We start from the raw sequence: 24014 nt of genomic DNA, 5'->3' as shown, positions 1-24014 counted from the left end.
ATTAAGCACTATTGTTATGAATTGTGCTTAAAGAAATTAGAGTACTTGAGTCTGATGTTATCTAAATATTAGCATTAATTTGAAACATTTTGCCATTATACATCAGTGTAGCTTTTGAGGAACTCTGATCACAAATATGTCATTAGAGGGGAGTTCCACATCTACCTGTACGAGTCCAATGGCACATGAAACTCCTCTTCTGGATTTGCAACTCCAATGGGTTCCAGCAGCTTCATATTCAAGACAAATTTGTAAATTTTAAAAGGGACCGCAAAATGATTCTTGATCTGTTAAAGAAATGTTAATATGTTAATGATGTACATAAATAAATATTACTAAGAATCTCATATTTTTTATATATATCTAGATACCCATCTATCTCTATAAATATATATTCCTCGAAAAAACAAAGGATAATGTGACGTTATAGTGAGGTGAAAATGTCAGTTAAAACATGCCGTTTCAAATGTACAAAACCACTGAAATATACTTATCTAAAGTAACATAACTCGGGACCTAAGGTAACTATAACTTGAGTAATTCTACTCTGCCCCCTTACGTCTTATTTTGCATTTTTTCTAGGACTCAGGATTGACTCCCAAGTCCTAAGATGGCTGCCGCCACATCCTTCTTAATGTGGTGGCAGCCAATCAGATCCCACCATGAGGTCTGCTGGTCCTGTGGATCCTCCGCGCTTATTTTATACAAAGTTTCTGAGCATTAATTTCTCAAACTTCTGACTGATTTACACCAAATCACAAAAAGAATTCTTTCTGGACTAGGACCTAGCTGTCTACCAAATTTGGTGTAAATCCGTTCAGCGGTTTGGGATGTAGCTATCTCTAAAGTTCCTATGGAACAAATTAATGGGGAAAACGCATTTTAGGACACCCAATTTTTCTCAGCCCCCGCTCGAAGAATCACACCAAAACTTTCCAGTGAAGAGCTGAGGGGAATATTTTTGGGGGAAAGTTTTGTAAAGATCTGTCACACTTTAGAAAGAAACATACTAGGCCCTACAAACCTGTGAATTTAGTTTTTTGCACACAGAGGACCCCATTCACAGAACGACCTACATCGACGAGTACCAGGCCAGCAGCACAAGTTCAACCCTGCATGCACAGGGCTGGTAAAAATGACTAATGCTGCAGCAAATTTTATCACCGACTTACTGTTCATAGGCTGCTCTGAGCCATTGGATGTAGGGAGTTAGTGCCTACTCAGGTCAAAAAGGGACCCTGACCCTTGAGCCTCATAGGGCAAGGAACTCCTCTCTCTACACAACCCTTAAAATACCAGAGTAAGGAATCATGATTTAATCAAGGTGTCAAGTCAAGAAAAATTTGGTGACCAGATTTATCATACATAATGAGCAGATATTATTATTAGTGTATATTTATAGATTTTAAGAAGATTACGTGGTACTACCATGTTACCATATCAGATATGAAAGGAATAAGAATAGTCAAGTGTGGTAATTTATACTGCATGCATATTGGCACCAGTTCATTCCAGAACTGTCAAGGGGTTCATAGAATGTTTGGCCTTGAAAGTCAGACTAGTGGTGGAGCTTGATGGGGGTGGCTGAACTGTCTTTTCATGTACCAGCATATTCAATAAACAGCTACACTGTTAATTTTTGGAGGACATTCATTTATGTGCGAGTACATCTTTTCAACACCGCAACAGAATGGTAAGGGACATCAGACAGTGAAAGACAGCTCTACACCTGGACCTGGAAAAAATGTTGCCCTGTGAACATCTCCTGCTCATCATCAAGAGGTTGCTGTAAGTTGCGCTTTTGGCCTGAGTAACCTGTACTATCTGATGTACTTTGAACCTACTCGCTCTAATCCCCCACCTTAACTGCACCTGAACTGTCTGTTTTGCCGAATAGGATCTCGATGTATCCTTTATTTGGCCCACTGCAGATGTTTCCATTAATATTTGGTTGTAGAGCAAGCAGCATTTCCCTTTTCTGGTTGATATCACAGGAAGTAAGGAAACAACTTCGGAACTTTAACTTTGGTAGTCCGTTATGGGACACCTTACCTTCTTTCTGCATTATTTAAACGCAACAGGCTAGTTGGAGGACTCATGCTGTTAGAGGCTCTCGAGCAGCCCTTGTCATGTTGTGAAAGGTAGCTGACTTCTGATACTGCGTGGACAGCTCCTGTGACTGGGACGCCTCCTGCAGCTCCTATGACGTGATGCATTTCTCTTCTTCCTGCTTGGACAGTAGATGGCTTCTGTGACGTCGAGCCTTTCTTATTGGGTACTGTCACATCAGCCTACGGAGAGCCCTATGCTTCTAATTCTAATTGGCTTCTCTGTTTCCTTTGTACGGAGAGCCAGGTGACCGAAACTAAATGTAAGGGCTTCACTGATGAAACTAAAGGCAAGGGCTTTGCGGACACGTACAGCTGTAGGCATTAGGAGCATTTCGTTCATGTGATATTTGCACTATTTTACCAGGAGACCAGCGTGTCACTGATGCGCACATCTTGCACTACTACACCAGGAGACCAGAGTGCACTGATGCGCACAGCTGTGTGAGGTCCTTCGCTGAGGCGCACAGCATCTTGCACTTCGTTTTGTGGTTTGTGATTTTTGGTTGGGTGTACAGCCATTTCTCCTCTGCCCCTTATTACATATTTGCTGCTTATGGTGTTCTGCATTGGGCGATAGACATGCCTTAGTGGAGACATTTGTGCCTAATTCTTAAGCACTGGTGCAAGGTACTATTATGATGATAGGCACACCTCTTTACACTAAGTACTTTGTAATTAAATCTTCATGGTTTTGTGACTTTTTTGTGTGTTTTTTGCTCTGTTGTTTTGTGTGCCTATTCATATTGTCTACCAACTAAGCCCTATTTTTGAGGTTTTAAATTTCATCAAATTGTGTTCCTCTGTTTCCTTTGGGGATAAGGCAGAATGTCACAGCACATCTGTTTTTTTTGTCCAAACAAGGTAATCCACCTATAAAATGGGCTAAATGGAAAAAAAGTGTTTGAGAACTATGTGCGAGTGTGTGGCACGTCTCTCAGTGCGGAGAGGAGGATGGCACTCTTGCTTCACTGTCTTGGCACAGGACAAGAGGTATTTGACCACCTTCCTGATCTACCAGATAGTGATGCCATTGATTTAAATGAATATGAAACGTGCATACGTAAACTTGACTTACACTATGTGCCTAAAGTAAGTACCATCTAGGAACGCTACTATTTCGAGAAAAGACTGCAAAAAGAGGGTGAGTCAATTGAAAGCTATGTTACAGAACTTAGGCATATGGCATCCTCTTGCAAGTTTGGGTCGTTGGTGAATGAAAAAATCGGAAACCAATTCATGTAATGCTGCCAGTTCGAAAACGTATGAGAAGTACTGTGTTTCAAAGATGAGCCCACCCTGGAAGAGGTATTGCTTGTGCCTGAGAGGATTGAATATTCCTTAGAATGTGTGGCGGTGATAAAAAAGGACTTCACCAAGGAAGTATGTGCAGTTGTGCGTGATAGAAGGAGAAAGGAGTTTGTTAAAGTTGGTGTGAAAAAGGAGCATAAAGTCATGACAGCACAAAATATCAGGGTAGTGCTGAGAAAATATGTTTCAGGTGTGATAGGATCAGACATTTTGCTAATGATAAGGTGTGTCCTGCGCTGAAGGCAGTGTGCATGCACTGTAAGGGGAAAGGGCATTTTGCTGTGGCTTGCGGGATAAAGAGCCTCTAACAGAAAGTAAACGAGGTGGAGACCAGTGATAGTGAATACAAAAGTAGTTCAGATTTTGAATGTGGGCAAATAGTTTTATTGGTTGGAGACAAAGGTTGCACAGGGCCTTTGGATTACATAGAGGTTGAAGACACAACAAACAAAGTATTATTGGACTTAGGGGCTAAGATCCCCATTTCGGCAAATAGGTTTTACGAGGACAAATTGGAAGGTAGGTTGACTTTACTCAAACTTGATATTAAGCCTTTCACTTTGGAGGAGATATCATTGAGCTACATGGTTACTTGGTGGGCTTGGTTGAATATGAGGGGTGCTATGCATCCGGGAAGATATAGGTTTCCAAGAAGGGGGATAGCATTTTAAGATGGTGGCAGTAAAGGTATTTAAGGGTTATGCTTGTTCCAATAGCACTTCTCCCATCATTTTGAAAAAACCTCCAAATATTAATGAAATAGGGGGTGCCAAGCTTCCTGACTCTGGATTGCAGGATATTTTAGGGAAAGAATTTCCCTGTGTCTTTACTGAAGGTTTAGGATGTATGTTGGGTTACTGCCATAAGATTAGGCTGACCCCAGGTTCAGTGCTCAGTTGTAACAAGGTGCGGTGTGTTCCCATAGGAGGGAGGGAAGAGATGTGGGCCGAGTTAGAGAAACTCAACTCTCAGGGAATTATAGAGGAGGTAAAAGGGACAGCTTAGCTGGCCCCAGTGGTGGCAGCCAGGAAATCTAATGGGGCCGTGAGGTTCTGTGTGGACCTTAGACAACTAAACAAATGTGTGGAAGTGGACAAATATTCCCTCCCTAATATCTTGGAGTTGTTGGTGATGATAGGAGAAGATAAGGTCTTCAGCACGATAGATCTTACTTCGTCATATCAGCAAATAAAGTTGGATGGGTCGTCCAAAGACCTCACTGCGTTCATTAGACCTTTCAGGCCTGCCGTTTGGTCTTGTCTCGGCAGCATCAGTGTTTCAATGGGCAATGGAGAAAATTTTACATGGGTTAGCTGGCATTTGTGTTTAGCAGGGTGACATATTGGTGCATGGAAGGGATGAGACAGAGCACAACGCTAGGGACAGACAATTCCTGGATCGATTATGCAAGCATAATCTCACCATAAAGTTCGAAAAATGCAAGTTTTGTGCTAGAGCTATTGATTATCTCGGTCACACCATAACAGGTGAAGGGGTAATTCCCAGGGTGGAACTTGTCAACACAATTCAGAATATGGCCTCTCCGTCATTCAAAGAGGAAATTATGAGATTTCTGGGAATGGCAGAATATTATTCCAAGTTTATTCAGAATTTTGCTGATGTTAGCTCCAATATGAGGAGTTTGTTTAAGAAAGGGACTAATTTTGTATGGAATGCAGATTGTGAGATGGAAATCTGTGTTCTTAAGAGTAAACTGGCACAGGTCCCCAAAAGTAAGAAATGTTGTCATAATAAGCATTCTATTATCGCCATGAATGTCAGTCTCAAAGGACTAGGGGTGGTTTTGCAACAAGGCGGTTGTGGAGCTGAGAATACATCATGTTCATCTCAAGAAGCTTAAAAGGTGCAGAGTGTAGATATTCCGTTATTGAGAGAGAAACTCTTGCTGAACATTGGGCGATTAAAATATTAAAGAAGATTTTTGGGGGAAGTACGTTTGTGGTGCGGATTGATCACACGCCTTTGTGTGAGGTTATCACTACAAAAGATATTGAATTCATTTCGCCTAGGATCTTTAAACAGATGGTCAGTCTACTGGAATACAACTTCAGCATCCGGTACATTCTGGGGGCAGAAAATGCTATAGCAGACACTTTGTATAGGTTAGTGCCCGAGTCACTAACGGGACATGATTGCGATTCAGCTGTAAGTGATTCTACGGAGTTTGTCTTTGAAATTAAGTTTGAGTCATTTCTGAAGAAAGGTGGCATGAGGCTGTGGAAGGGGATGACATTTTGCAGAAGCTGATGAATCTCATCCGTACCAGCTGGAGTCCTAAAGAACAGGGTGGTGTGGATTACAAGGCCTTCTGGCAGGTAAAGGATCAAGTTGTCTTCCAGCAAGGCTCTGTTGTGGAAGGGGACCAGATTAATTCCTCCTGCTAAAGTACATGATATGTTGCTGGGTCAAACACACAAATGTCATATAGGCATCTCAAAGACCAAAGAGAGGCTACGCTCAATTTACTGGTGACCTGGCATGGATTTGCAAGTGGAACGTTTACTGATGGAATATCAACAGTGTGCTTTGAGCGAGAGGAGCATGAAGGCAAGTGTCCAACCCATGGTGAACAGGAATTGTCCTTTTGGGCCATGGAAAGACACTAACCTGGACATTCTAGGGCCCATCCATGGGAAAGGCCATGAGAGCTATGTAATTGTGGTAATGGGATGTGTAAAATGGGAGTTGGAGGGGGATAGTCAGAGTGAAAGGTTTAGAAGAACACGTTACTTACCTTCAGTAACGCTTTTTTTGGTGGATAAAGTATCTGCCTGTGGATTGCTTACCTTTAGCATTACTCCTGCGCCAGCATTCCATGGAAATTCTTTTCTTAGCTCTCCCACATAGATTATGACGTCACAATAGCATGCCTCCGCTCACGACTCTGTATAACATCACTGGAGCCATAAAAGGACCTCGTTGGCGTGCTGACATCAGTTCCACCCATTTTTTCCTTGCCCTCGGGGCGAATGGGTGGACGGACAACATAATACAAGTATACACAGTATACAAAAAATTTACACAAATACATACAGTATATAGGAAAAAAGTGCACAGCATAACGGGCTCATTAAGGTGAAACTGAGATGGGACCTTCGGTATGAACTTAGGGTTTGTTCTCAGCATAACATAGCCCTCTGTGAAGCGCAAGTAAGGCTCTTTTATGATGAAGGCTTGAATTCCACTTACTCTCCTTGCAGAAGTAAGTGCGAGAAGTAATGTCACTTTCCATGTGAAAAACTTGAGCTCAATTTACTGAATTGGCTCAAACAGTGGTTTCATTAATTGAGACAGGACTACATTAAGGCGCCATTCTGGCGGAGGCGGCCGAATGGGGGGAAATTCCTGAACAATGCTTTCATGAACTGCTTGATGATGCGAGAGGAGCAGAGAGAAGAACTATCGGAGGTGCATCCGTATCGGGAGATGGCCGCAAGGTGGACCCTTACTAACCCATATGCAAGACCGGATTTTGCCAGAGATAAGAGATAAGGCAAGATTTGCCCTGGAGATGAAGAGAGTGAATGTAATTCCGAAGGCACCAAGAACAAAAACGTTTCCATTTTAGTCTGTACGTTTTAGTAGTAGACTCAGCTCTAGCTCTGGACAATATATCCCTACAGTCTTGAGGAATGACTAAATCTTTGAACTCATTAAACTCAGGTTCCAGGCATGTAACTGAAGAGAAGCTGGGTGCAGATGCAGGATCTGTCCTTTGTTCATGGTTAGGAGAGTGGTTGACACTGGCAGGTGATAAGGCTTGGATTGGAGTAGCTCAATGAACCAATGCTGGCGGGGCCAACATGGAGCAACGAGGATGAGTTTGCATGGTTCCCGTTTCATTTTCATCAGCACTCAGGAGATGAAAGGGCATGGGGAAAAAGCGTACGCAAAGATTCTTGACCATCTTATCAAAACGCACTCCCCCATGACCCTCTCGGAGGTTCCCTGCTGGTGAAGAACCAACATTTCTGGTTCCCTTGAGACACAAATAGGTCTAAGTTGGGCGTTCCGCGTTTCTGGAAGATGGAATCGAGAATCCGTTGGTTGAGTTCCTACTTGTGATTTGTTTGACGTAATCTGCTCAAGGTGTCTGCCAGGTTGTTCTTTACTCCTGGGAGATGCTCGGCCTTGATGGTTATGTGATGCCATAGTGTCCATTCCTAGATCCTTTGAGCTTCCCAAGACAGGACTGGAGGTATTATTCCTCCCTGCTTGTTTAGATGTAGTGCATGCAGGTGGTATTGTCTGTACAGATGAGGACTGAGGATGCTCTTATCCTTGGGAGAAACGACTATAGGGCTAGAAAAATCGCCCTCAGTTCCAGAAAACTGATATGCATTTTGGATAGAGATAGACTCCATTTTCCGCTTATTTGGAGGTCCTGAAGATACACTCCCCATCCTTCCAATGATGCACCTGTGGTCAGAACAAACTCTGGAAGAGGAGAGAAGAATGACCAAATCAGAGAGAGATTATTGGCGGACTACCACCGTGATCAGTGTTATCTGAATGATATCGTCGAATGATCCGGTTATCTGAAGCCATTGTCTGTCTAATTGCTCCTGAAAGGGTCTCATCCTTAGATGTGCGTGAGGCAACATGAGGATGGCGGAAGACGACATGCCGAGAAAGGATTTGAGGAGACAGACAGAAGCCAACTCTCTTTTGTAGAGATTGTGAGCCAGAGATAGAATGGAGCTCTGTCTTTCTGTTGACAAGAATGCCTTGTTTTGGAGGGTATCCAATGTTGCTCCTAGAAATGTTATCTGATGAGAAGGAATTAGAACGGATTTTTGATGATTGACTGCCAACCCAAGAGTGCAGAAGAGCTGAAGGTAGAAGGAGATTGCCTCCGAAGTCTGATGAAGAAAAGGAGCTTTCACTGACCAATCGTCGAGATAGGGGAAGATCTGTAGGCCTTTTAATCATAGATATGCTGTTACAAGAGCAAGGCACTTGGTGAAAACATGAGGAGCTGAACGAAGGCCAAAAGGAAGCACCTTGAATTGATAGATGCTTGGGATGAATAGGGATATGGAAATATGCGTCTTACAAATCCAGGCCTGCCAGGAAATCTGAATGCTTCAGAAGCTGTAATATCTCATGGAGAGTTACCATGCGAAAGGATTTCTTCTGCAGGTATTTCTTGAGTTTTCTGAGGTCTAGAATGGGACGCCATTCTCCCTACTTCTTCTTCACCAGAAACTAACAAGAGTAGAAGCCTCTTCCCCTCTGAGAGCGTGGCGCACATTATATTGCTCCCTTCTGGAGCATTATCAATGCCTCCTTCTTTGGAAATTGAAGATGGGATGGTATTGATTTTTGAGGCGGATGAGGAAGTGGTGCTGTGGTACACTCTAGGGTATGGCCATATTTTATTATATCCAGGACCCATTTGTCTGTTGTTATTTTCTGCCATTGGCCTAAGCAACGAGAGAGGAGAATTTTCTTGGAGTGACCGAGGGAAGAGTGGCAGGCGGGAAGGTCTCATCACTGTTTTCTGACAGTATCTCTGGACTGACCTTGTTGCTTTTGTCTGGGCTGTCTGGAGTAAGCAGCCTGTGGTGGTGCATGGTATAGCTGCTGATGTTTGTAGGAAGGACGAAAAGAGGTCTGAGGTTGGTATTTCTGGTAACCTCGTCAAAATGAATAAGCTCCTCTGCCACGTGCCCCACGAAAGGGGATCTTTCTGTATTGGAGCGTGCCCAAAGACTTAGCTGTGTCAGTTTTAATAGCCTGCAAGGCATCATCAATATGTTTGCCAAAAAGTGTTTTACCAACAAATGGCATGTCCAGAACTTTGCTTTGCACATCAAGGCGGAACGTTGTTGCCTTCAACCAAACCTGACGCCTGAGGACAGCCGCTCCAGCAAGTTGAAGAAAAAGTCAGGAAAGCCACATCCATTGATGCGTCAATTTCTGATGCAGATCTTTTTCCCTCAAGAAGGATCTTTCAAGCTTCTATCCTTTTGTCCTCCGGGAGGAGGTCCATGTAAGGTGTGATATTGGACCACATCTGGCGGTCGTGTTTTGCTAATATCGCCAGAGCATTAGCCGCATGCATCATAGAACCAGAAGCATTTGTAAACCTCGTCAATGTTATCAAGGCGCCTTCCCTCCTTGTCAAGTGGTGTAGTAAAAGGCGCTTAAGGGTTCCTTGATCTCCGCTGGGCAGCCTGAGGGATGATAGAATCTGGCTTAGGATGGGCTACCAGATCATCAGAAGCCCTATACTTTGTCAATCCTGGGCAAGACTGGGATAACCGTGGCGGGTGTCCTCATAACCTTTACAATTCCTCCCAGATGTGATCAATAATAGGTATCTCTCTCAAAGTCTTTGTCGGTAGATCCATAAAATCATAAAGAAAGCAGTCAGTCTGCTTGACCGTCATTGATAATTGAAAACGAGAAGCCGCTCCCTCCATCAGTGCGTGGAAGCCGCCTATGTCCTCCGGTGGAGAATCCGCTGTCTGAGGAGATGGAGAAGCAGGCGTTGAAAAAACATAGTCCTCCCACTCATCACCTACTTACACATCTTTGTGAGGTTGATCCTCCTCAATTTCTCGGTCATCAGAAGTATCATGTTGTGGCAAAATAGATCCCTTTCAGGGAAAGTCGTACAAGTCTCAGGCCTATGTGGTGGAGATTTTAGTGTTAGAGGTGCAGGGGGCGGTGGTGGCAGAGGAGCAGTTGTAGAAGGAAAACAAGTGCAGTAGTCATGTAGCATGTCCTGCATGTCTTGAACCAAAGTTATAGGAAGGTGGAACATGGGTTCACTAACCGGCTCCATGTATTGAATTTTTGGATGGGGAGGGTGATATTCCTGCTAATAGCAATCTTCATAGTCATCCTCATCATCGTCCTGATACTTCACATGAAGGTGAGAGGGACTGTGAGCAGGACCAAACATCCCATCATCATCAGATTCCTCCAGAAATGTTGAAGGTGTTAAGGGTGAAACCACTGCAGGATTCTGGAAAAACGCCTCGGCGATGGTGTTGTCGACGAGAACGTCAGCAATGGATATACAGGTGTTAGTTGCAACACTGATGGTCGCTTACGACCAGGCGTGGGAAACAGCGTCATCAGCTTCACCGATGGCAGCAGTGCCTGAGTCAGCAGAAGTGTCTGAGTCGTCGACGAGGACATAAAAGGGAGCAGAAGAAATCACCGTCACTATCGTCGACGATGCCAAAATAGTCATCGATGACAACGAAGAGGAGATTGTCGACGGAACCAACATCGTCGACGATGAGGCCCACGAAGAAGTCGTCGATCGAGTCGTCATTGATGAGTAAGTTGCTGGCGATGATGAAGCCTTGGTAGTTGCTGGGAGAGTTATCGGCTGAACTGTCGGCGGCGTGACCGTCGTCGACAGCGTAGTTGTATCTGTCGTGGATGATGTATTTTTCATCGACAAAATCTTCGACGATGAGGTAGGTAAAAAGCACTCAGATGGTGATTTCTCCGTCGACGTGAACACAAATGATAACACCGTTGATGATATAAGCCTTCTAGAGACTGTAATCTTCATAGATTGTTCTGAAGATTGTTTTCCATGCATCTATGATGAATGGCTTTTCACTTTAGTAGGAAATTAATGCTTTCTTTTTAGTGAGGTGCCTGCATCTTCCTGACAAGACTTTTTAGAAACCTTTTTCTTGGAAACTTCAGGAGATTCATGAGATCTTTCTCCCCTTTTAGATTTTTCCTGAGAGGCCTGAGAGGTAGAGCTCTCCTCATCCTCAGAGACGATATCAGATTTGTTCTAAAGTCTCTGAATCCAAATCAACAACCTACTCCCTCTGTCTTTAAGGGTTTTGGTTGAAAAAGTCCTACAAATTTTGCAGTCCTTTACCTTATGCTGAGGGTAGACACAGTATATACAGCTCTTATGGGGATCCTCAGCATGTAGTCTCTTTTTTCTGCATGTTCCACACAACCAGAAGAGACCTTTCTTTGAAGAATCCGACATTTTGAGTATAAATCTTGAAAAAGAAGAAGAAACTGAGCAGAGCTCAAGGAGACTCCCTTTCACATGACGTGTGGTAGAATATCTGAGGAACCTAGACTCTCTTGGGATTGTTCTAGAGGGTGCAGTCGCCTGATTGGCTGCTTCTTAATTTGGTTCGTTTTTACAGAAAAAAGATAGCCTATTGGAGTGACTCTTCATTGCATTGTAGCCTATTGTAGTTTTATCTACTGCTTTTATATGTGTACCATGGGACTCCCACTGTGACGACGGGGATGATTCAAGCATGTGAATCTATGAAAGATCGAATACTGGAGAAATATTTATAAGGAAGGTAATATATTTAGATTTAAGTTGTATTTAATAAACTCAGACTTTCAAGTGTTGCTGTACTTTAAGTTAAATTATTTGTTTTTATATATTTTCTGTAATTCCATCGTGAAGCAATTGTCGATAAATTGTTATGATAAAAGATGTACTTATTTATGCAGTCACCTATATGCATGTTAAACATAGAATAATATAACCATATGTAATATGTTTAATTGTTAAGCAGAAATAACGAATATCTATATATTTATAAACATAATTATTATACATGTTTATACAAAGCAATACCCATATATGGGTACACATCTGTAGTCCATATAAATGCTTCATTTGGGCCTTTGGGAGGTTGTGGGTGTAATATCAAGAGAGGGCTACATATATGGGAGGGAGGTGTGTTGTAATGTGTACTGCATGAATATTGGCACCAGGCAGATCCAGAATTGTCAAGGGGTTCTTTGAATGTTTGGCCTTGAAAGTCAGACCAGTGGAGGAGCTCGATGGGAGTGGCTGGGATGTCCTTACATGTACCAGCTTCTAATAAACTGCTACTCTTCATTTCTTGCGGACATCCTTTAATGTGTGTGTACAGCTTTTCAACATCAAGTCAGCAAATTCTCTCAAATAGGAACAATAAAGCAGCCTGAGTAAGGATGTGTAATGATGTCATCAATGTGTCACATCTGGAGAAGAAGTTGGTAAGTATGGTAATAGGCATCACTTGAAGCAATACATTAAAAGTATATTTCAACTACCATGTGTATGCTGGACTAAGACAACTGAATTCTCTTTTGGAAGAAGTCACAGAACTGAGTCAATTTGGTCATCAGATTTATTGTAGATAAAAGCAGATGCTGTAAACGGTAGGATATTTACTTAATATGTTTTATATAGTGCCAACATGTAGCCACTTCACATACCATTGGAACATGTATGGAATAAAGTACCCTTTGCCATAAATTATAAGGGTATTGCAAGTCACAGTGGCGTGTTAGGACCATATATAGGAACACGGTTGAAGGCAGAGGTCCTTTACAGGGTCATGGAGATTCCAATTTTGCATAACGTAAAGCAAGGCATAATGTATTCTCATAATACATGGTGATACAATCAATCCTCCCACAAACTGCTTAAATCCTTGGAGTCTTGCTTTTTCGTATGCAAGAGATAGTAGGTGCAGACAATAGGAGAAAAAATTAAATCCGTACTGTGAAATTAAACACACCAAAAAGAAATTAAAACTTTGTTGGAAATAGATATTAGAATGTGTATCGTGTAAATCAACTTTAAAAATATTGCAATGCAGAATGTGTGATTTCTATCTTTCCTGCAATGGTCCATATTGTGCAAAAATATAAAAAGGCTACCATAAATTACTTTCTGCTTATCAGTATCGATCTTATTAAAAGAGATCATAAAAAGGAAAAGCCAGTTTTTGTTTTCATTGTTTCAAATGCAGCTGTGACCTCCCTATTGCCTTGGCTGCTGGCTCTAGCAGCAGGAATCGTGATGTCACAAATAAACTGAAATACGTTATTACAGATGTGAATCTATGTAATTTTCTTAATACAGTTGACTAGAGATGTCACAACTCAACTGCAATAATGAAACATACACCGGCCTTTCTACCGGGATTGCAGGATGCCATGTACATAGTAAAAATACCAGTACAGGGCAAACATCTACAGTGAAGGGAACAATGGATTGAGGGAAAAATTCTTCCTAGAAGTCAAGAATGGAAGAACTTAGAGGCAACTAAGAGCTCCGACTCTGGTGGGGGGAAGGGGCGGTCCTCTGAATGTGAAAGTGTGATTAAAGTGCCTACTAAACGCATGATTTTAAGGACTTTCCTAAATTAGTAACAGATACCTCGACCTCTAAAGCAGGATCAAGAGCTTTCCAAAAGCAGGGCCCACGAACTTTATTTATCCTCACTGATAGCTCTTCCTTCTTCTTTCAGTCATCTGGGTTTGCAACCAGCAAGGTGTGGTGCACTGGCAGACAGTAAGCTTGTTGTGGGGTGGTAAGGTATCGCCAGGTTCTGTAGGTAAATCGAGTCGTTCCCATGGGGTGCTTTGTGCATGAGACATAGTGACTTTGAATTTGACCATCTCTTGAACAGGAAGCCAAAGAAGGTTGATGTAGTGGGTTCACATTTTCCGTGGTTGAGGCATGCTCTAACCACCTGTTATTTATACGTTTCGTTATTGCCTTAATTCCATAAAGCGGTGTCCCTGTACATGTCTGTAGAGCACAAATCTAAAACAAAGGTGAGGGGTCAGAATTCCCTGTTGATTCTATAACGTATTGTCCTTAATATAGGTGACCAAATGATCTCATCATGACAATCTAAGAGGTGATGCTTCAAAATCTAAAACACATAACATAGTTATTAAATACTTGAAAATCATTTCATTTTGAAGCGTTTAATTCTAAACTTGTATCATACTTATCAATAAAATAAAAATGCTCACATCATCAAAAACACATTCATTTGGCAAACTTTCACGACACTTCAAGAAACCAATATAATGTTTAAGAACTGAAAAGAGTAATAATGTGAATTCCTGGCTGCCGTAGACATGTAGCCTCTTTATTTCTTTCACTACATCCTCTGTCGCCAGCTGCCAGCAATTAACGGGGACCACAGCACTCTCATATCAGGTTGTGTTCCTCAGCATTAGAGTTTCCACACCCACTTAGACAGGCCTATCAACATACAATAGATAAGATGACATTTTTTACACACAAAAAAAAAGGTTTCTCGGGGGAGGAAATTTAAAATGGCAGGCAGTAATATGGAGCTGAATGTGCCTAGAAACACATTACCTGCAGAGGAGATCGGACGGTGATGACTTTATCCCCTTCTGTGGCATCAATCTGTGTAAGAACGGAGTCGGTGTATTCTGCCATCGGGTTACGAACATTGTAAAGGCGCCGTCCTGGTTTGGCAACAGGAATGTTGGCCACCTCTGTGTAACCATGAGGCACTATGCAAAGGTATAAAAACACAAGACATCAGAGCACTGCTATGTACATTGATGCATCAAATACCGAAATAAGCTAATGTGGTATGCAGTCCTTTGTGTAGGCTTATCAAGAGGTCTTGATTTTGCAAATATTAACATAGTGTCCGCATCAGATCTTGTCTCACTCAGTTTGCAAAGATATAGATTACTGGCAGAAAATGATAACTACTTAAGCCATGTTGAAACATTCATGTTAACTTTATTCTTTATTCATGAGAATAATTACAACTGCCACGTGCCACTGAACAGGACTTACACCTCTATTTAAAGATCTAATGTAGTACTGCTTTGCATTTTTTTAATTGCGTGCTGCAGAAAATCTTATAGGGTAATTGTTGCAGCTATTATTAAATTATGCTTTTTTCCAGGGATTTTTTTTATACCTTATTTAGTTTATTAAATTTACATCAACGTATTAGTTAATAAAAGTTAAAGTGTCCTATAAGTATGCAGCAGTTCCAACGAATTAATTACTTCTTCTGATATTTGTACAATGTCCATTTAGTCATGTATTCATCTCTAAGTAATCAGAAAGGGCAGAAGAGGGCAAGAGATCTTAGCAATTTATACATTCATTACACATTCCTTAAATACATACTTTACCTTAAACAGTGGCGTGTTTAACTGTTTGAAGTGAAAAAGGCAAGCCACAAGATAATATTTATATGCTTGTCTTTGTATAATAAACAAGTCATTTAATAATCGGAAGTAGTGAGCCGTCAGCAGGTTAAACACAGAGTTATAAAGCATAATCAGGAACAGCACAAATCACATTTTACAAAGGAAGACATGACTCAATCACAAAAGTAGCTGAATCTTGTCTGGGTGTATGCTGAACCAGGAAAGGCAGACCACCCTAATCCATATGAAGCAAATGTCTTGATCCCAATGGCTTCTTCCCATATACCAGTTTCAAATGTCAAAAGTTTAAGCAACCTCTTTGGGTAACACAATCAGATACACAACCAAATACACAGACCACACAGTTTAGTGACTCCAAGTTTCCTGTTGTGAGAAACTGGGTGCTCGTTGAGGGGGGTGTGAGCTTTTCTCAAACAGCAGCCACAAACCTTGTCAGATTGAACTACAAAAGTCACTGAATTAACCTGTTCTTAACCCTCTAGTAGCAGCAATAAAGTGAGAACACCACACCAAAAAAAACCTACACAAATTTAGAAGAATAGAATTTAATAAATTATTTTACACTAAAACTACAATCATCCAACCAGTAGAAACCGAGATATGACATTTCAAGATTTTAGGGTAAGTTGAGTACCTAAAATCACAAAGCGCCAACAGTGGTTATCCGGTCACACGGGACCAGGACAAAGTCACACGTTCAGGCTGACCAGAATGGAGTGTGGGCTGGATACAGGGACCAGGTTATTATCCTTGCTGAAAAATGTACCTTCTAAAGACCAGCAAGAAGAGTCCATTTCGCGGGAGGGACGCAACAGAGAGCACGCCTTGTTGTGGGTAGTTAGCACTGTATTGTTAATATCCTTTCAGGCATCTCCGACAGTCATTACTGGAGCTTCGTGTTTGTGGTCACCTCAGGCTGTCGATGCTGTAGCACAAAATGCAGATGTCGCGGTGCCAGTCGTTGCTGGAGATTGCTGTAGCGTAAAGAGTCCGTTTCACCGGAGCTTTGCAGTGGGAATCAGCATGGGCAGCAAGATATTGGCGCGAACAGACATGTTCACAGTCACAAGGAGTACAATACTTCAGGATTTCTCCTTTTGTTCTAGGAGGAGCTCAACTAATGCCACACCTTGGGCCCAGGACCTGGGAATCACCTCTTGGGGATCAGGAACTCAGTCCAGCAGAGGACAGCAGGGCTCATGCAGGTCAAGCTCCATATCCAATATGGACCACTGCAGCAGTTGCAGGAGCATGTTGTGTCCGTGTAGCTCAGAACAGGAGGCCAGCTAACTAGCTCTTGGAGTCACAAAGGTAGCCTGGGATGAAGGGTTTGAGTCCAGTCTTCCTTCTCAGAAAGCAGTGCAGGCCTCTGGTAGCAGGTAGTCCACTGGCAGTGAGGTAATGCTTCTTCTGTCGTATTCACAGGTGCAAGAGTGTAGTCAAGTGTGGGTCTGAGGGTTCCCCTTTTGATACCTGGTGGTCACTTTGAAGTGAAAGAAGCTTCTGGAGTCTTCCCCTTACATACGTGTCTGAAAATTCCTACTGGGTGGTAGATCCCAGTAGATTTCGGAACTTTCACTCACAGAAATGTGAAGAAAAGAAGCTTGAGGTTTACAGGATATTCTAGGTAGGAAAACATAGTGGGATCCATGTGGTGTCTAGATTTCAGAAATGTTTGGGGTTAGTAGATTTCCCTGGGTGGGTGCTAAGCCAGGGCCCAAATAATGCAGCTACCCCCATCGCTATTGCCATGATGGGTTCATTTTCACATTGAAATCTTTGTCTACCTGTTGCATTTTGGTGCCTATTGTGTCGCAAGGGATAAGCAAAGCCATGCACGTGAGATAATGTTTTCATTTGGAGAAACGTGGAAACACTGTGTAGTAGGATTTTTGTGCCAAGGATTCCAGAATATTACTTCAGAAATTAGAAGAAATTCATGATCTTACCAAGGTTTGACATTTACGAGGCATTCTAGGTAAGAAGACATAGCAGGATCCAATCAAGTTACACTACCCTAGACTCTCATGGATTTGAGAAATGCATGGTTTTAGCAGGTCTCCCTGGTTGGTGCCTGAGGTAGGGTCCAAATATCACAGCTCCCCACATTGCCAAAATAGGTCAACTGTCATGCAAAAACTTGATGTGCACACATTACTTGTTAAGGCTTTTGGTTTCGTGGGAAATAGGCTCGGCCACACACATTTGTTACGATTTTTAATCATAGAATAGTAGAACATTTGTTATTATCAATTCAAGTTCTCTCACTGTTTTTAGCTTGCAAATGTAAACAAGTGCACAAGAAAGAAAAGAAAAAGCCTCCCTGAATCACAAGATAGTATGAGTAACTCCAAATTCAGAGTTTGTCAAATAATAACTATTCCTAAACTCAGTAAATAGGCAACATTTTTAAAAAATGCCTATTTTTTCTCATACCTATTTTTCATTCACTGGATTTTACTCGAATGAACTAATACATGGTCAGTCCACAATAAAATATCATTATAAAAAGCAGCTCAATATGTAGCCTCTGTTTCTTGTTAACCAACAAATGCTATATATTCGTGCAATCTTTTTTTTTTGTGTCCTCATTCTGCCAACTCTCTTTCTAGGTTTTACTATAGTCCCTCTGAAGCCAACGGGGGAAGGAAACGGAAAGAGGGAGGAAGAATAGTACCCCACAAGCATACTGCTGTTTCCACTTCCATCTCCTTCACGTACTAGGACCCCAAGAGGATACGAGATACCATGGGGACAGCATGTTTGGCTTAATCATTGGACTCACTTGCCTTCTCTCTCCACTCTACCAATGGAGCCCAGATTTTATCTTTACTTTTTGGGTCGCATGCCATATCAGACTCACTTGTATATATACTATTCTTAAGACACTCAGTGAATGATGGGGGGCTTTCAGATTTCCATAGCCTACAGATTTCAAGCCTTGCCAACAGAAGTGCATAGACCAAAAACTTGGAACTAACCATATTCATCTGTACTTCTTCCTCTGGGTTTAGCCTGAAGAATATGGGACGAGGGCTTACCTTAATCTGTTTCCCCAGAATTTTCCCAATAAAATCACACACCGAGGTCCAGTAAAGTGCAATTTTTGGGCATTGCATGAACAAATGTACGTCATCCGCTGCTACAAGCATACATCTTGGGAAGTTATAGGTATTACCAGGAACCTTAGACAGCTTCGCTGGGGACCAATAAACTCTATAGGTGGTAAAAAGATGATTACGTTTAAGCGATGCAGGTTTTACCACTGTTCGTAACATATCATATAAATCGTACCAAATTTGCTTCAAATCTTCATCACCAAACTCTTTACCCCATAGATTTAAGATTTCAGTTTCGATCTTCTCATCTGTCTCCAGGAAAGCCCAATATCAGAATGAAATTTCCTTTTTCCACTGACCAGTTCTGATCGAATTTCGACTCCTCCTCCTCTTGTGTCCAATCTTGTGTTGCCCACCAGGAACATAATTGGTAGGTGATCCACTTCAAACAATTTTAATAAAGTATGGTCACCACCCTGATTAAAATCAAACAATCCGCACATCTCTCACCATTAGGTTTGTGAGTAATATGTGCTAAAGGAATTAAAAGGTCAACATGTTTCTTGCCTTGTATTGTATAGGCCCTTCCCTTGTAGAAGAATTCTACCACCCCTGTGATGATGTAGAAAACCTTGGAGTGTTCAGGTCCTTTATCTTGGCTATTCCAAGACAGGATGTCTGTTGCACAGTATCATTTAAAAAAGATCTTCTGCTGTGGAATGAGGCATGCTCTAAATAGTGCCTCTGTACCCTGGACTTCCCAGTCCCTTGAACCCCAAATTGATTTCAAGTCAATTTCGTCATTCCATAGGTTGAAACCCTGTTCAGACAATTGGGCCAAAAAGGAAGCAGGGTAAATCTGTTTGGTGTTTGTCAACATAATTTTCAGTGCTGATGTTGGTGCAACCTTGTAGTAAAATGAGGCTGGATCTGTTGTGTTAAATCCTGAAAAGTATGCAAATTTCTGTGCAAACGTTTGTGAAATGCTTTTTGGTGGTGTTGGACAATGTCCCCACTGATTGTATTCAAATGCATTCCTAGGGGAAATGGATTTGTGCACGAAATGATGACCATAATGTTGGTAACAGTACAATTTGTCATAATCTGAAGAACTCTCTAACATTTCATTATTAGAAAATGCAGCAGTTTTCTCTAAATCAGATAACATATTATTAACTGTTTCAGTGTCCCAATCATCAGAAAATGTACTGGAGGTAATGAAATCACTTAATGAGATTTTAAATCATGATTAATTTTTTTAAGTTCGGTCGGGCCGAATATGTTGAAATCAACCTTGACCCATACTATGCCATCCGGTATAGGAACAGCTGTGATGTTCACTGATGACAAGTCTCTTTGTTCACAGTGTGACCATGTGTGTGGCTTCAGGAGGATGTTGACCTTTCGGGCTGTGGAAACTTGTTGAAGATAATGTCATTTAATAAGCATACTAAAAGTCAATACTAAACCTAGCCAGAATAGAAAAAACATTATCCCAGAAATTAACCAGAGTTCAATCCAAGGTGATACCAGGTATGTCTTTTGAAGACATTTCTTTAATTCTTGCTTGAATGGTGTTTTGGCTGGCGTCGTTTCCGGCTTGCTTGGATCCAGAGAAAACGTATCAAAGTTAATGAAATAGCCAGAGGCAGTTCGATCAATTGTTGAAATTGCATCGGGATTGGTTGAAATGTTATTCTCCTCTCGATGAGGCATGTTAATGTAGACGTCTGTATTAGGTCTAATTGCAACTTGTGAATTTTTCTGATTTTCATTTTGAATTTGACTTTCTGGTTCAAGTGGAACAAGTTCCATAGCATTGTTGCTTAGTCCTTCATTCCTTACAGGTGGCTCTTCAAACGCGATGAGTCTTTGTGTTTGAACTTCTTGGATTGTAGCTAGAGGAGGACACTGCTACAGTGGAGTCCACTGGGCCTACTGTTTAGTATCGGCCACATAGTGTGGTTTGATTAAGTCAATTGAGACAAATCTTTTACCGGCAAGAGGCGGGAGTAGCACAGTTCTTGTTCCGTGTACTGCAAGGACTGGTACAGGTTTTCTGTAAAAAGGTCCTAATTCCTTTTTGTATGCAATTTTCTCTCTGACCAGATCCCCGACTTTTGGGATCCAGACAGGTCTTGCCGTGACTACCTTGACTTCTTCAGTGGCAGTCTGCTTTAGATGGACATTGATTTGTTTTGTCCTGGATTCATTTAGATCCAGTAAAACAGCCAGACAATCATGGATATCAAATGGTTTTTCATCCGCCACTGCACCTTCACAATCAAGATCAAGGAACCCCCATTCATGTCCCAAAGAGGACTTCATATGGAGTGAGACTCCCTAGAGAGCTTCTTGGCTGGTTATTTAATGCCCGCTGTACCCCATAAAGGTGTGTGACCCAACTACAGCCCTTGCCTAATACTGTAGCTGTTAAAGAATGCTTTAAGTCCCGATTTTTCTGTCTCCACAACCGAATTTCCCTCAGGATGGTACGGAGATGAGAACTGCAATGCTACGCCCATTCCTTCCCTGGCCTCTTTGTAAGCCCGAGAGCTAAACGCAGGGCCGCGGTCAGAATGTAACATGCTAACTGCGTGTGTACCGATAAAGACTCGCAAATCTTTTATAACAGTTTGAGCGATTGTAAGGGGCTGCAGTGGTCCAAGTACACACATGCAAGAGGTTTGTCTGACTTCAGTAATGGCGTCTGTGCTGGGCGTGCAACGGTGGAGCCTTTCATCTAACTTGTAGGAGTTTTTGAGTGGAAATTTTTTAGGTACTGCTGTGCTGCCTTTGCGTGATGCGATGACAGCTACCATTATATCTCCGTCTATTCTCGTTCATGAATGAGTCAGTGCAGCTAGGGAAGCTGTGCGAACAGCCAGCTTTGCGGCTTCATCAGCTAATGAATTCCCTTCAACGTGCACGCCATCACGTTGATGACTCAGTGTATGGATCACGTGAGTCCTCGGTAGCTCGGCTTTCAACTCTGCTACCTGTTCCCATAGCATTTTGTGCTTAATTGTGCCACCTTTTGCGTCCTTAAACCCCTTTTGTTTCCAATGTTTTAAGTACTTATTGTATGACTGTACACAGTAAAAAGAATCGCACACGATTAGTGTGGGGTATTCGTGATCCGTATTTACTTCCATGGGCAGTACATTCGCGCCGAGTCTGGCATGTATGTACATGTCAGCCTTCGAAAGTAGGGCAATCCATCATCCCACCAATCCCTACGCGGCGAATGTACTGCTCTGGAAAAGGTTTATTGATGACATCTTGATCCTGTGGAAGGGAGATTACACGAAATGCACAGAATTCTGTACTTGGATTAATACTTTAAATCCCTATTTGAGATTCACCCACACCATTTCAGACACAGAAGTTCCCTTCTTGCATTTACACATCCGCCTTGAAGGAGATAAGATCTTGACCAGTCTTTATCGGAAACCTACAGATAGGAACAGTCTCCTCTTATTCAGCAGTTACCATCCAAAGTCTTTAAGGGAAAATCTGCCCTTCGGACAATTTTTACGTATCAGAAGGAACTGCAGTTCTGTGGCAGACTATCAGAAAGAGTCTTCAACTCTTATGAATGACTTGATCAAGCGAGACTACCCTACACAGGTTGTGACTCGTGCTCGTAAACGAGCAAGAAACAACAATAGAGAGAGTCTATTAGACGTTAACATTAAAGAATCTGATCAATCCTTAACCTGTGTTACCACCTTCACCCCCGACTCTAACAGAATTAAGGCGATCATAAAAAAACACTGGGAAATTCTCAACACTGGTGATCTAGATCTGGAAATCCCTAGGTTTGCTTTCAAGCGCACAAATAACCTGAAGGACCTACTAATACATACTAGGCCCAGGAAATCAAGTGTTGGGTCTCAGAAACTGCTGTGGGATTTACCCCCAATTAAGGGTCACTATTCTTGCGGGTCGTGCGCCATGTGCCCACAAACACGCACTAGCAAAGAGTTGACACTCACCAATGGCGTAACCTGGAAAATCCACAAACATACCAATTGCAACTCAAAAAATTGCATTTACCTTATGATTTGTCCATGTGGCTTACCATATATAGGCATGACCACGCGTGCAGTTAAAATTCGCATGCTGGAACACAAAAGCAATTTCAGATGCGCCAAGACAAACACTAAAATGACGGCTCACTACAACCTGGAACGACATACTCCCACCTCATTTCAATGGGTGGTTTTAGAATCCCACCCGCATATGTCACAGAAAGCCCTCTTTAGACTCGAGCAACGTTGGGTCCTAAGATTGGCCACTGATACTTCTGGGCTTAATGGGGACATTCCGTGGAGCATGCTGACTTGAATAAGACTATCATTTCCCTTTATATTTCATATTCTATGAGCCTGAATTCCTTGCCATGAGGCACACTAGTGGAAGGTGCTCCTACACCCTTCCCAACCATTGATGGTCCCTGGTAGCAAGTTTGATGATTATCCTTGCACCACGTGGTGCTCTCGGTTACGCTAATTTCCCTAACAAATGACCACACTCCATTTTGAGCTACGGGTTTTACCACCCTTTTTGACGAACCTCCGCGATGCTTGTTAGTGTACCACCTCATGTCTGACACTAATCAAGATCTGCAGTACATAGCGCTGACGTGGACACACACATTTTTTATCAGGGGGCCCGAAATTGACTATTGAAATAATTCTTTGATTTCCTGGTAGTCGGCGTCTTCTCGTGCCAGGTCTCACTTCACTTATGAGATTCGATACCACCCGGTTGTTCGTTTGTTTGAACCCCCCTTTTTTTGAGGGGAGCTCCCGATTGGGTGAGACTTGGTCGCGCCCTCCCTGGCACGCGAGCGAGAGGCTTTCCCCGGTGCACACGAGTTTCCTTAACAACACTTCCGCCTGACAACACGTCCTGATCAGCGGTCTAGCGGTTGAAGACGTGGCCACGCCTCTACCGGATGTGACCGCGCAACACGTACCCGCATAGCACGTCTACCTGCTTACAATACTTGAAGCGAGCCGAGCTCATTGTCATCAGACTCGAGCGGCTGACGGGTTCGTAGGTAGACGGTGACACTTTCACAACGTAATCGTGAGTACTTCCAGTCGTTTGCCTTTCTATTTGGATTGTGCAGTTCTTAGCCTGAGCGGTCATAATTACTTACAGGAGAGACTGGGCGGTCACGTAATGTTATTACGCTTAATATGGTCGTCATATGAGTGCCTCACTGACCTACACTGAGCCCAGCCCACGCACATCTTTAACTGCCATTCACATGTGTTCACATGTGTCTACGTGCAGTAATATTGGTTTATTTTCCATTGGTTGATTAATACTATACCTTCACAGGTACACGCATACCCTCTGCCTAGCTCATGCGTTTATTGACAATTGAAATACATTTTGCTCTCGTGTGACTGGATGTCAGTTCTACATGTTGCATATAGGTACCCAACCATTAAGGTTCCTAAACTCTCACTAGCTACTTTTGATGTATTTTTACCTGACGTTTCTGCTGTTTTTATCTACTCTCCTC

At 42.3% G+C, this 24014-nt stretch overlaps 1 protein-coding gene across 1 annotated transcript in view; it reads right to left on the bottom strand.

Moving 5' to 3' along the window:
- The window catches only part of VPS13C (vacuolar protein sorting 13 homolog C), a 2873871-nt gene that overhangs the window by 1066546 nt on the left and 1783311 nt on the right, over positions 1–24014 (bottom strand). Inside the window, exons 56-57 of the mRNA XM_085648297.1 lie at positions 14572–14732; positions 166–287 (exon numbers count right to left, since the gene is read on the bottom strand). Coding sequence (XP_085504423.1) covers positions 166–287; positions 14572–14732 — 283 coding nt within the window. The remainder of the gene's footprint in view (positions 1–165; positions 288–14571; positions 14733–24014) is intronic.

Source organism: Triturus cristatus, chromosome 3_2, assembly GCF_964204655.1.
Source record: "Triturus cristatus chromosome 3_2, aTriCri1.1, whole genome shotgun sequence".
Classification (NCBI taxonomy): Eukaryota; Metazoa; Chordata; class Amphibia; order Caudata; family Salamandridae; genus Triturus; species Triturus cristatus.
The sequence above is the reverse complement of the archived record's forward strand: the minus strand, read 5'-3'. Positions and strand labels throughout refer to the sequence as shown.